We start from the raw sequence: 12,220 nt of genomic DNA, 5'->3' as shown, positions 1-12,220 counted from the left end.
ACCGGATAGTCTGCAGAAACTTACCCAGAGACGCGCTCCTCGTCCTGGAGAGCGTCCGGTCCAAGTCCATACTGAGGCAAACAGACGCTCTGTACCGGTCAAGTAACACTAACAGCCTGCAAAGAGAGAGTCAGACGAAGCCTCGCCGTCAGTACGATTATATGTTATGTGCAATATACTGTCAACTCCCCAAAACCATAAAACTTACTTTAATGGCCACCACGTGACCGTTTATGGCCAGTGAGCCTATCTGGCCGCGCTCCGGATGATTTTTACGATCTAATTCATAGACAAAAACCCCCATTCATTTAGCACCCAAATGTCAGAGAGCCAGAGTCAAACCTAATAAAGTTTACAGCTCGAAAAGTGGTGCTGATTCTCCGGGAAAAGCCCAGGAGTCTGTGCGCAACAGGGGGACGCGTGGCCCCTGATGCCGGTTAGTGACCAAGGACCCCCAAATAAAGCCTCTCAAGCTCCACAGCAAGGTGAGTAAGAGATGAAGCTTCATTCAAGGGGACCTGTTGATATCAGGATTGAACTGGGGAAAACTACGGCAATTTCTTAAGAGCCATTAAAATGATTCTTATAAAGAAACTGCAATCTGACTTCCTTTCCACATCGAAGCGCTACAAACGCGTAAATGACATGAATATGATTTAGGGAAGAAAACTCAGTGAAAAGTTGTATTTCCAATAGAAAGTTTATTATATTGGCAATAATCATCATTTGTATTATAGTATATTCTTGACTTCCAGTCTTTGAAAAACATTTACAAAAAGCTAAACACGATGGAGCTATACACATAGGCGACAACGTTTACTGTGGAGCCGTCCACGTTCAAACAAAGACAGAACACATTTTCACGCAAATGTTGCGTTCAAGTGAATAAAACCAACAGCAGCTCCTAAAAAAAAAAAAAAAAAAAAGTTAAAAAGAGACACAAGGCGACAACAGCTACTGTACATACAAGACATAGTCGGAACCTCTGTCCATACAAGTGTCCACGACGTACACAATAACCACACACGGCTGACTGCTGGCTCTACTTTTTTTGGAAGCAAGTTTTCTGACAAGCTGGTACAATACATCAAACAAATAAATACATACATATACAGTACATACAGAGAAAACGAAGGCTAAAAACAAAGGAAGCCCAACCTTAACCCTTATTTCATTAGAGTGTTTTCCCTTTTGAGTGCATCATACAACTTTTACTGGATGTACTTGCTGTAGGTTTTTAACATTCTTAAGCTTCATTTTTACGGGTTTTTTTTGTCCGTCTGATCAACAAATAATTTAAACAACCATTTATGTGTCTTTTTCCTCTAAATCTAGACAGAACTGTACATAATGCATCTTTTTGTCATCACATACGCATAACCACGGAGGGAATAAAAAGGAAATTATATCAAGGGATAATGGGACGGTTGTTGGACAAACAGCGGGGTGTAAGTGAGGATGTCCCGTCCAGCACACATCCCTCTTTATAAGTCTCTGCGCCTTTTCAAAGGGAAGGAAAAGGATAAGTTCATACGACAATCTTTGTTTTATTTTCATAGTACTCGTTATCAGGTGTAAAGGGGGGAATATCAGGGCCTGTAGACTCCCCCGCCTGCAGCCGCCATGTTCATGCTCTTCAGCTTGTTGTCTTTCTTCCACTTCATCCTGCGGTTCTGAAACCAGATTTTGATCTGTCTCTCTGAGAGGCAAAGGGCGTGAGCGATCTCGATCCTCCGCCTGCGGGTCAGGTACCGGTTGAAGTGGAACTCCTTCTCCAGCTCCAGGGTTTGGTACCGGGTGTATGCAGTCCTGGCTCTTTTGCCCTCTGGTCCAGATAAATCTTCAACAGAAAAAGGGAAACATAAGTAGATGCAAAACATTTCTTTTAATAAAAGTTAGCTCTAACAATTTATTTTGGATCAATCCCTCGCGTTCTGGATGTCTTTACTTTGGAATTGCTAAACCCCGATTTGTAAGAAAGGCTCAGGAAATATTATAAATATCAGTTATCAAAGTGAGATACCTCTTATCAGTTAGACTTGATATATTTAGCAAGTATCGGACATTTTCCCAGGAGCAGGAGGCCTGCATTAAAATAAGACAACACACATAATCTATCTAATTTAACATTTATTTTATTTTTTCCACTTAATTGTATGTTTTGTTATTTTAGAGCGTACAGTATACTGCTGTGTCGACAGCACTAAAAACCTATAACACAACAAACAGGTGAGAGGCACATCATAGAATGAATACCCACTTTATTAGATAGGCTATTTCAAAAACACATGTGGATCCCTGTATTACAAAGTTTAATAACTCAGGTGAGATTAAAAGCATGTTCACCTTAACCTACAAGAAACACATAGAGCTCCACTTCCCTAAAATCATGCAAGCCATTAAAAAGAAAAGTTTACCGTGATTTATGTGTAGTTTTCTCATCCACGGATAGATCTGAGGCTGTGTTGAGTCGGTGGTATTCTGAGTTGTCTGTGCGCTCCCTGTAGGCTTCTCCTCCTCCAGGGGAGAAGCTTTGGACAAACAGTCCCGGTTGAGCAGCAGCGTGCCTCCGTTGGAGCTCGAGCACGGGGTTGAGCACGAGGTCGGGATAGAGTTTTTCACGGCTCGGTGTTGAGGTTGAGTCTCGGTGGCCGGGGACGAGCTGGCCACTGAGGAGCATGGCAGCGGGTCAGGTGGAGGCGATAAAGACGAGGTCCCGGTGCTGTTTGCAGACTGGGTGTACCTGACCTGCTCTACTGAGGGTGTCGCCGCCGCTGAGTGACTCGGGGAGTAGTCTTGCGTCCGCTCGCTGCCCACAAAGTGTCCGGTACCGGCCCGGCCGACTGTCAGGTCCATCCCGTTGTAGCCATAGCCGTACCTGCTGGAATGCATGGCTGTGGAGTCTCTGTATTGCTCGTTTGCCGAACTATGGTCTCCATAATTATGTAACTGGAAGTCCGCGCCATTGGGATAGCGTCCGCAGAATGAGTTCACAAAATAGGAGCTCATTTGTTGACAATTCCGCAGCTTGCTCGTTGCAGGTTTTGTTGTTGTTTTGTTGTTTTTGTAGGTTAAAACAGCATAAACCTGTGCGCTTGATTTGTGGCTCTTATGCTTTAGCGCGTCCTATAGCACCCTTGCACAATTTATGATGAATTATGGAAATGAGTGGGACATGGACTTGATTCTCTCTTACGTAGGCACCCAAATATGGGGTACGGCGAGGTATCACGTGCTTTTGTTGACCAGTCGTAAATCCTGCTTGGTGACCTCGAGAGGTAAACTCGTGCACACAGGAAATACTGGGTGGGATGTGAAGGGCACGCGCTTCGAGCGCTCGTGGCTAGGGCAAAGTGAGAGGCAGGGCTCCTGTGTTTTGGATTGTCGTGGTGCGCCATCCTCTGGCGTAACAGCTGCACTGCGTGTCTGCGGAGGTTTGTCAGGCGTGGGCTCGGCGCGGGGTCATTCAGAGGTTAACGACTATTGCGGCAAAAAGCAACGAGCTCCTAAACAATACTAGAAGTGACACGCTGAGAGAGCAATCTTTGCGAGGAGAGTGTACAGGAATAATTCCATTAGAATCTTTAATGTATGTTATGATAGGCGAGTGAGAGCAAATAGTCTGTGCACTTAATAGAATTAAGGCCCATTCAGAGCATTGCTACGTTTTTTCTTTCTTACTTTCTTCAGATGTTTTTCTTGCAATCATGAAAAACGTTTTACAAAGCCCACTCATGTCATGCCAAACTTATAAACGTCTTGCGAAAAGATAACAGCATAACACCACATTGTCGAATAATATGACAGAGAGTGCCACCCAGGCCTCTACTTTATGTCACTTTGAAGAACAAATGTCTTAAAATATAAGCTCGAAATGAACGCATATGATTCTACTTTTTTTTCTTCTTCACACTTTTGGGGGCTTTTTCCAATTTTACGCTTCCACAAATAAATACCTCTGTTGATGTTAGAAGCTTTAAACCAGGCGCTCTTGTCTCGTGGCAAATTATCGTTAGGTCCAAAAGGCACATTTTGTTTTCTTGTTATTTTTGAGTGTTTCGAGATCATAATGTATCTTATCTTCATTTTGCCCGTAGTTAATTCCATTTTTTTTAATCTTATTCCCCTTTTTGGACTAACTCATTGTACCTTTTATTTCCCCGTGGTGTGTTTAATTTCCAGGTTTGCTCTGTACAGAAACCAATTCAGCATCTTCAGTATCTTCTGTTAGTCCTTAAAGCCTATTTTTATTTGTTAACGTTGAATGCAGACAGGGGTGGAACTCTGTGTAAGCCTTATTTGGCTTCGTTCCCCTCATTGCACTCCTCTGTATGTGCTAAACAAACAAATCAAATGAAATATCTGTAACAAAAATAGAATCAAGTTGCCCGACACAGATCCACCTCAGTTTCATTCTCCTGTTGTCTCATAACCACATGCACTGTATGTCCTGTTGTCCCCTTGTCATTTTTTGTCGGCGCGCAGCCCTTAAACTGTACTGCTCTGGTGAAAAAGAATTTCCCCTCGGGGACAATAAAGTCTAAAGTTATACTTGGGCCTGGCAATGGAAGGAAAATATTGACAAACACTAAATTGTTTCCAATATATTTGCAACATTTTATTAAAAAATAATAATCTGCATCGTACTAGACTGCATTTAATATTAGTCTATCTTCCACTTAAAATAAATAAATAAATAAATATATACGTGTGTGTGTGTGTGTGTGTGTGTGTGTGTGTGTGTGTGTGTGTGTGTGTGTGTGTGTGTGTGCGTGCATAAACGTACATAAATAATCGTAAACTCTTCTACACGAAATGTAATACTTTAAAACGTTTGCCAATTTGATCAATTCCAATATTTGAAAGACAGAGTGAGCCTAAATCCTAACCTAAATCGTTTAGACTTATTGACTAATTTTGTATGGAGAATTATTTTTTATGAGAAGGCATACACTTTTTGTAACCTGTTAACTCAAAGCAACATACAAAACAAATTCCGCTGACTCTGACACAGACACTACGCTGTAAGTGAGGCTCGCGCTCTCCGTTTGCTTTTTCGCCTGGAATTTTTATGGCTCCTTCGTCTCTTGAAGGCTGCGACTTGTCCCCAGAAGCAGACCATTCAACCAGTACATGAACAAGCACGCGTTCCCGGACAAAACACTGTGATATGGATTATTTATTTTGATCCATGTATATGCGCTTGTATCGGTAAAAACTTAAACAAAAGGTACGGTAAGCACCGAGGTACCACATGGGCTCACAATGAGAGGAGAACTACTCAGTGTGTGCAGGCTAAGCAGTCGTGCCCAACAGCTGATTTATGGCTGGCCAATGGCAACAAAGTTCCCACGAAAAGTATTTCTCGGAATTGAGCCAGGGACACACCCAGGAACCAAATGAGCACCAAAAGAAAGGAAACTAGTTAGTGTCAAACATGAGACTGGGAGCGAGGGGTCCACTGCTGCTGAAAAACAGGAGGGCACTGCTCTCTGCAGGCATTAACATACACCAGCACTCGAGAGTAAAATATCGTACGTGATGATGATCAAACCTTACGACAATACGCACAATTTATTATGGCACACTTTCCAACCTAACGTCAATGAAACACTAAATTGAATAAGAAAAAGCGGGAAAACAACAGCCAAATCACTGGCACACAGAAATGTGTTTACAACGACCATTCAAGTCAAATCAGTGGATACATGTTTTGTAATGGTAATCATAAAAAAAGGCACATCTTCGCATGTATTATGGAAATGAACGTTCATATATGGCTGAATGTGCTATGCATTTATTTCTCTTTAATACATTTTTGTTTGTCAAACATGAGTTGCTTGTCCTGCTCATTGATTGGCACAATGGACAGTTTACCATCACGTTCCACGTTTCATGATTCTGCATAAAAAAACAAGATCACTGCAACGTACGAAGAGAATATTTGGAATCACGTATGTTAAGAATACCATAAAAATCAGCACTGAATTTAGTAAATGTTTTTCAAACAAATACATAAACACTAACATTAAGAAACCGTATTTCGCTGAAATACATTTCAATGTGCATGCAATTCAGGTAATCGAATCAATCATGTTTTGTGCAATATGCATATGAATCTTGGCTCGCATGCGGATTTATGGAACACAATTCTTCAGCAGCGAAGAGGACATATAGGACAAAATAGAGGTCGACGTGTTCCTTTTGCAGCATAACAAGCAGAGCTGGAACCGCCACAAACCCTCAGCCTCCACAGGAGGGCGTCAAAGAGCACATCTTGTGATCACCAGCCATCCAATGAACTATGGATGACACTTGAAAGCCCGTCTACATTTCAAATGCCACAACAAACAAAGTCTTGACAGAATGCAGAAGCCGTCAGAAAGATCAAGGCAAAGGCAGTCCTAGTTTCTCTATCTGATTTTGAGTGATAGACTTAATCACGCATCATCTGACATTCAAATCCTAAGAAAATAAATGAACCTGGAGCCATTTAAGTCAAACTAAGGAAGCAAACAAGGCGCTATAATTCAATAATTGAACTGTTAATTCTTCGGTTAAGTGTTTACAAATGGACACAAAAAAAGGGACATAATTTACTTACTTTTTGAAGTGTCATGGACCTGAGAGGAGGCAGGTGTAGACGATCAGCGAAGGAGGAAAGTATCCAGCTGCGTCCCCGGACGGAAGCTGAGGCTCCAGAGGGGTCAGTGACGTACCGGGGGTCCATCCACTCATCATGGCAAAACGCGTCAACAGAGCGACAGTAAGAGCGGCACCCAAATGATCCATTCATGTCCCAAGACAAGCTCCTGTGCATAGAACCTCTGAATCGACGAGAGAAAACTCCGCAAAATGGGAGAGGATGTATAAAAATGCAGAGCCGCTAGTGAAAACAGCAGTGAGGACGCTCGAGACCGTTAAATGAAAGGCTGCTCTATTCCGCTATTGGAAATTATATATAAAAAAGTTCATGTTCACGGCTCCCTACCACGTGACAAACTGCAGCCAATAGGGAGAGGAGTCGGGTCGTAAAGTTGCATTGCTATGTTGTAAATTTTCATAAACAACAACGGATTTATGACCCAGCGCTGGAGGGAGAGATGGCGAGAAAGGGGGAAGAAAGGAGGGTGGAAAGGGGGCAGGTCACCGTCAGGCGCCATCTTACACATGGAAGAGGCAACGCAGAGTTCAACAGTAATTTCCCTTCATCTGTAGCCTGCCCCATCTCGCATCCTCATAGTTCACATTCCCCAGCTGCAGTGTTTACCCAACCCGCAGAATGGACTTAAGCGTTTCATGGCATGCAACCTAATATTGACCGCAGTGAACGCGACTTATTGTCACTAAATTGGTGTGTAATCGTTGAGGTTAATATCATTAATGTTGCTGCCACTCAATGTTATGTTAGTACGCATCGAGCAGATAAAAAGACAGATCAGAGCTATTATATCAAAGTTTACATTTTCATTCACAGATTGAAGACATGAGAATGGTTTCTTTTATTGACTTGTTTACATAATTCACAATGAAGCGTGGGCACGGAACCTAAAAATATCAGTTTGCACATGTTTGATTGCAACCTACTCATTTATAATAATATTAAAAATAGCAGTGATGAAGAAAAATGCTTTTGCAATTATGTCTTTAAAAGGGGTAAAGGGGAGTAAATGGTGCTCGCTTGATGGTATTGACAATTCCTTATAATATTTAAAGCCTATAAGATAGGCAAGAACATCTTTAAGCTGCAAGGCTTCAAAATATTTACGTCAGGATATTCCTGTTTACAGTGTCATAAGCAATGAGAATCTGAGGTAGGTCACAAGAGTTCATCCAGAGCTCAACAAATATTTTAGTTAATCCTGGATGAAAAGTAAATAAGTAAAAACACTTGTGTCTGAGCGGTTAGACGTGATATAAAAACAGTTGGATGCACTTTATAGACTAATGCATTTCTATTAAGCCTTCATTCATAGTAAGGCACTAGTGCGTAGATTATGTTTTTGATCAATTGAGAAAATAAGAGATATTCGAATAGGTAGCATATTTTATAGTTATTTACAATCAAGTTCAACTTGAAGAAGAATTTGTATGTTAGCAGGTCAACAGTAGGTAGTTTTTCGTTAAGGAATGCTGTTCAAGTAAAACGTTCAATAACTCTATTGTTTATAAAACGTTATTCAGATAACTATCGCGTGGGTCTTTTTTTAACGAATAGGTTAAAATGTAAAACATTAGATATTGTGGTGTTACATGCTTATTCCATCAGCATAAACAGGTCCCAGTGCATGTTACGTGAGAAATCTCTAACCGTTAAACTACTGTTTATATAGTGTGTTGATGCCCCTTCTGTCTCTTGTGTTACTTTGCAGTGGTTTCTGGTTCCGAACCGGCTTCCCGGGTGTCTCCTGCTCCGCGCTGAGTGGACTCTGACGCAGCCCGGGTTTCACAGTCCTTTTTGCCGTCAGCAGTCGACACTGGATCCTCCTTGTGGTCTTTCTTCCACTTCATCCTGCGGTTCTGAAACCAAATTTTGACCTGTCTCTCTGAGAGGCAGAGGGCGTGGGCGATCTCGATTCTCCTCCTGCGGGCCAGGTACCGGCTGAAGTGGAACTCCTTCTCCAGCTCCAGGGTCTGATAACGGGAGTAGGTCTGTCGACCCCGCTTTTTGTTTGGATCTGTGGAGAAGAAGATAAGCTATTATTGTAACTTTCAGAATATATTTTTAAACAATGTATTAAATGTAATTTTGCAGAAAATAAAATGTTGCTAACACTAGTGCTTCAATAAAAAGCTGTGTGTTGAATCTTGGGCATTCATTTAGATGTTGGCGCAATTAATTGGGGGTTCTTTTTTTTAAAAATGTTTTTACTTAAACCTCTAAAAACACCCTCACCGAACATATTAATAGCTCTCAAATACTGATTTTTTTTTCCCTTTTGTAACGTCTCTACATCTATTTAAAGTGTTCTTGCAATCATGTTTGGTCTATGCCTCCTTTTATACTCAACATGTTTTACCCATTAAAAGCCAACAATCTTCTGCGTATAAGGGCCGTAAGTAATTAGATTATAACTCCCAACACCTTTCTCCTTCACAATTATAACAAAAATTACTTGCATTTTAAATCCACTTGACTTCTTTATGTAACCGACAATACTGGACCATATTGATTCAGTAATGTCCACGAACCAGGTTAAGAAAATAGCAGAGCCTCTGCAGTGCAACCCAATTAGAAAGGAGCTGCAGAGTGCGAGAGAGCTGATTTACACAACAGGCTACTCTTTTTTACAACCACAAAGGGGAGAAGAGGCTATAAGAGTAATAGGAGTGCAGCGAAACCCCCCAGCGGCAAGGTCTCTGCACACTCAACACAGGAGCGCTGGCCAAATGAATTTATGGCTGCAGAACTCATTAGTTGCGCAATAAAAGTTTTACGATTCTTTCCATGCAACACCAATGGCTTCACGAAATTAATTGAACCAGTAACGGCCAATGTAAGTATCCCAATGTTTTCTGGAAGCATTGACCGGAGGGCTTTCAGACAGCAATAAGAGACAGAATCAGCACATACCTGATGCTGTCATCCAGGGGTACATCCGGTATTGTTTGTCCGGTGGCACAGCGAGGTGTCCAGGCTCCGGATGGCAGAAGCTGTCGGTGAACAGGCGGTTCTGGTCAAACAAGCTGTAGTGCAGAGTGTGTGGTATGTGCGCGTTCTGCCCCTGGCCATAGTCCGTGGTAAAAGCAGGCCGGGTCTGGTACACCGCATTACTGACGCTGTAAACTCCAGACAGAGATGGAGCGAACGCGATGGCGGCAGCAGTCCGAGTCGAGTCCTCTCCAGCGGGTCCAATGCTGCAGGACGCCTGCTCCACGTTTGGGTAGAGAGAACCAGCAGCCGTATATTTGCTAAGAAGACCGTCAACATAATAGGAACTCATATTTTTTCTCTCTGATTTGTTGGCCCAGAATCCTCAGTGTCGTTTTTACGAGGTAGTGTGATATATGACAGCAATACACCCTAGATTTACACCAAAGCCCATTTTTACTCAGGACCAAAGAGCTCACCCACGTGACTCTGGCCTGGACGCTCTTGTCCAATCAGCGGGCAGATAAGGGTTTCATTATGGCGCAGGACTGCAGAGCGGGATTAACACTTCACACACAAACACGTACACGCACACATAAACACACACGCTAGAGAAATTCACACTATCTCGGTGATCCAAACGTAATTTGCGCGATTGAATGTACATGTTTTACATGATTTATTTTACTTATTATTTTCAAATCATCATTTATTTTGCTTATTTTAATTAATTTCATGTGACTCTATATGCTTTATAAATACTCGATGACTATTCTCACTCAGTAATAAAAAAGGCAAATGACAAAACGGATTTGATGGCTTATCAAATCTTTAAAAAGTAACTTCTGTTTAAAGAGAGTTGTTATTTTCTTAACTTCAAAGTTAATCAATACATTTTTTCATTAAAAACACTTTAATTGTAGATTTTAAGTAGTCGTAAACAACCACAGTGAACATAAATACAAGCAACTATTTCTGAGCTTTGTACTTCATTGTTTCTAATAGTCACCTCCCCACAAAATGCTTAAGGAGTCTGTTTTTTTGGCAGTAATATAGAATAGGTATTTGTATATTGAATTTTTGAATAATAATGATATTAGTACAGCAATACATGTTATAAACTTTTAGATTGTTACTATAATTTATATCAATAGGCTTAATACTATTGATTTTATTGTTAGCATTTCGTGTTAAAGTATAAGCCGTTAATTATGTTAAGGATTTATTTATCCTATTTAACATAACTGTTTGTATTTGAGAACATATTAAAATGAAACTGGATTAATTTACTTACTAATTACTTTCATTATTTATTTTTTTATTATTGTTAGTATTATTGGTATTAATATCATCAAGTATTTTTGTCCTCCTATTGTTGACCTGAAAATAAATTCTCTTCTAATAAGAATACATTTTTAAACTAACGGAAAACGCATAGGGCAGGAAATACAAATATTCTACAATTTGAAAATAACATTATGATAAACAGAATGTTAAGAAAAACTTATAAACCTACTCATAATTCCTATTTGAACTTCTACTACCAACAGACAAATGCAAGTCAAAATAATAGCAATAAATAATAAAAAATGAACAATAATAAATAATTAATAATAAAAAAAAATTAATGGGCAAATACACTTGATTTGAATATGACGTTATATTGCGCCTGAGAAACAAATGTGTTTTACGTATTGTTTCTGTGTTACGTATTGTGTGTTTAATTTGTTTAAAACCGTTCAATGCAATACATACAGCTGGGCGAATATTTCTTTATCTACATAGGCCTAAAGGTAATTTGCAATTACAAAGAATCAAAGTACACTTAGTTTTTTAACAAAACACTGTTCTTGGTTCGAAATGCACAGTGTCTGTTAATCCATACTGAAACATCCGAGCTGGATCACATCCAGCAGGCACCGCGTGCTGCCTGTTTCATTGTTTCCGCAGGCTGCAGAAACAGCTTCTGCCCCGAGACTGTAAAAAGGTGTGAAATTATTTAGCTGGACTCTTAAAAATGTTACTACAGTTGATTCCCAGAGCAGGTTCATTAGTGGGAAGTGTTCAAAGAGTTAGGGGATGTTGTGGAACAGTGTCGCCACCCCCTGGTGACATGTATGGATTGCAGGCTAGGGAACAGTATTGCGCATGCGCATTGGTGCTCTGCTGCAATACCAGCTAAAAATAGAAGATACACAAAGGAAAATGACCCTCAAAAGCGGCCTCTACCTAGAGTTATGATTTTCAGGAAAGCCCTATTTCAGTTGAATATATCCGATATATCCAATAAACAGCTGTATTCAGGCCATCCCATTGGTTTGAAACCCGCAGTTGGCTTTATTGCTCCCTCTCCTTTAGGTTCGGACTAACAGAGGAGCAGAGGGCGGAAGGTTCCCAGGTAGAGACAAAGGATCGCTCCAAATGACCGTGAGTCCTGCGCGTCCCCGTCGGGTAGAATCCAATAAAGCTGATCATTTCCGCTCGGCCTTTTGTCTAGGGCGCAATGTCTCAGAAAAGGAAGAAAAAACAAATGGGTGCGATTCTGGAAACAGCCTAATTGTGTCTGGACTGCAATAAAGCCATTAAAGCTGGAATGCCAGACAGTATAGCAGACCAGGCGTTTTATTG

General features: G+C 40.9%; 2 protein-coding genes across 2 annotated transcripts; both read right to left on the bottom strand.

The window, feature by feature from the left end:
- Nucleotides 1-714: 714 nt before the first annotated feature.
- On the bottom strand, nucleotides 715-3,145 carry hoxa5a (homeobox A5a). The gene is made up of 2 exons (XM_079368640.1): nucleotides 2,418-3,145; nucleotides 715-1,840 (listed from the first exon to the last, which is right to left on the bottom strand). The coding sequence occupies exons 1-2, from the start codon at nucleotides 3,007-3,009 to the stop codon at nucleotides 1,590-1,592; spliced, it is 843 nt and encodes a 280-aa protein (XP_079224766.1). The 5' UTR covers nucleotides 3,010-3,145; the 3' UTR covers nucleotides 715-1,589.
- Nucleotides 3,146-7,559: 4,414 nt separating this feature from the next.
- On the bottom strand, nucleotides 7,560-10,016 carry LOC306839659 (homeobox protein Hox-A7-like). Its single transcript, XM_079368464.1, has 2 exons — nucleotides 9,575-10,016; nucleotides 7,560-8,678 (listed from the first exon to the last, which is right to left on the bottom strand). The coding sequence occupies exons 1-2, from the start codon at nucleotides 9,942-9,944 to the stop codon at nucleotides 8,362-8,364; spliced, it is 687 nt and encodes a 228-aa protein (XP_079224590.1). The 5' UTR covers nucleotides 9,945-10,016; the 3' UTR covers nucleotides 7,560-8,361.
- Nucleotides 10,017-12,220: the final 2,204 nt, after the last annotated feature.

This window comes from Symphodus melops (assembly GCF_947650265.1).
Source record: "Symphodus melops genome assembly, chromosome: 18".
Lineage (NCBI taxonomy): Eukaryota > Metazoa > Chordata > Actinopteri > Labriformes > Labridae > Symphodus > Symphodus melops.
This window is presented reverse-complemented; position numbering and strand designations above follow the sequence as displayed.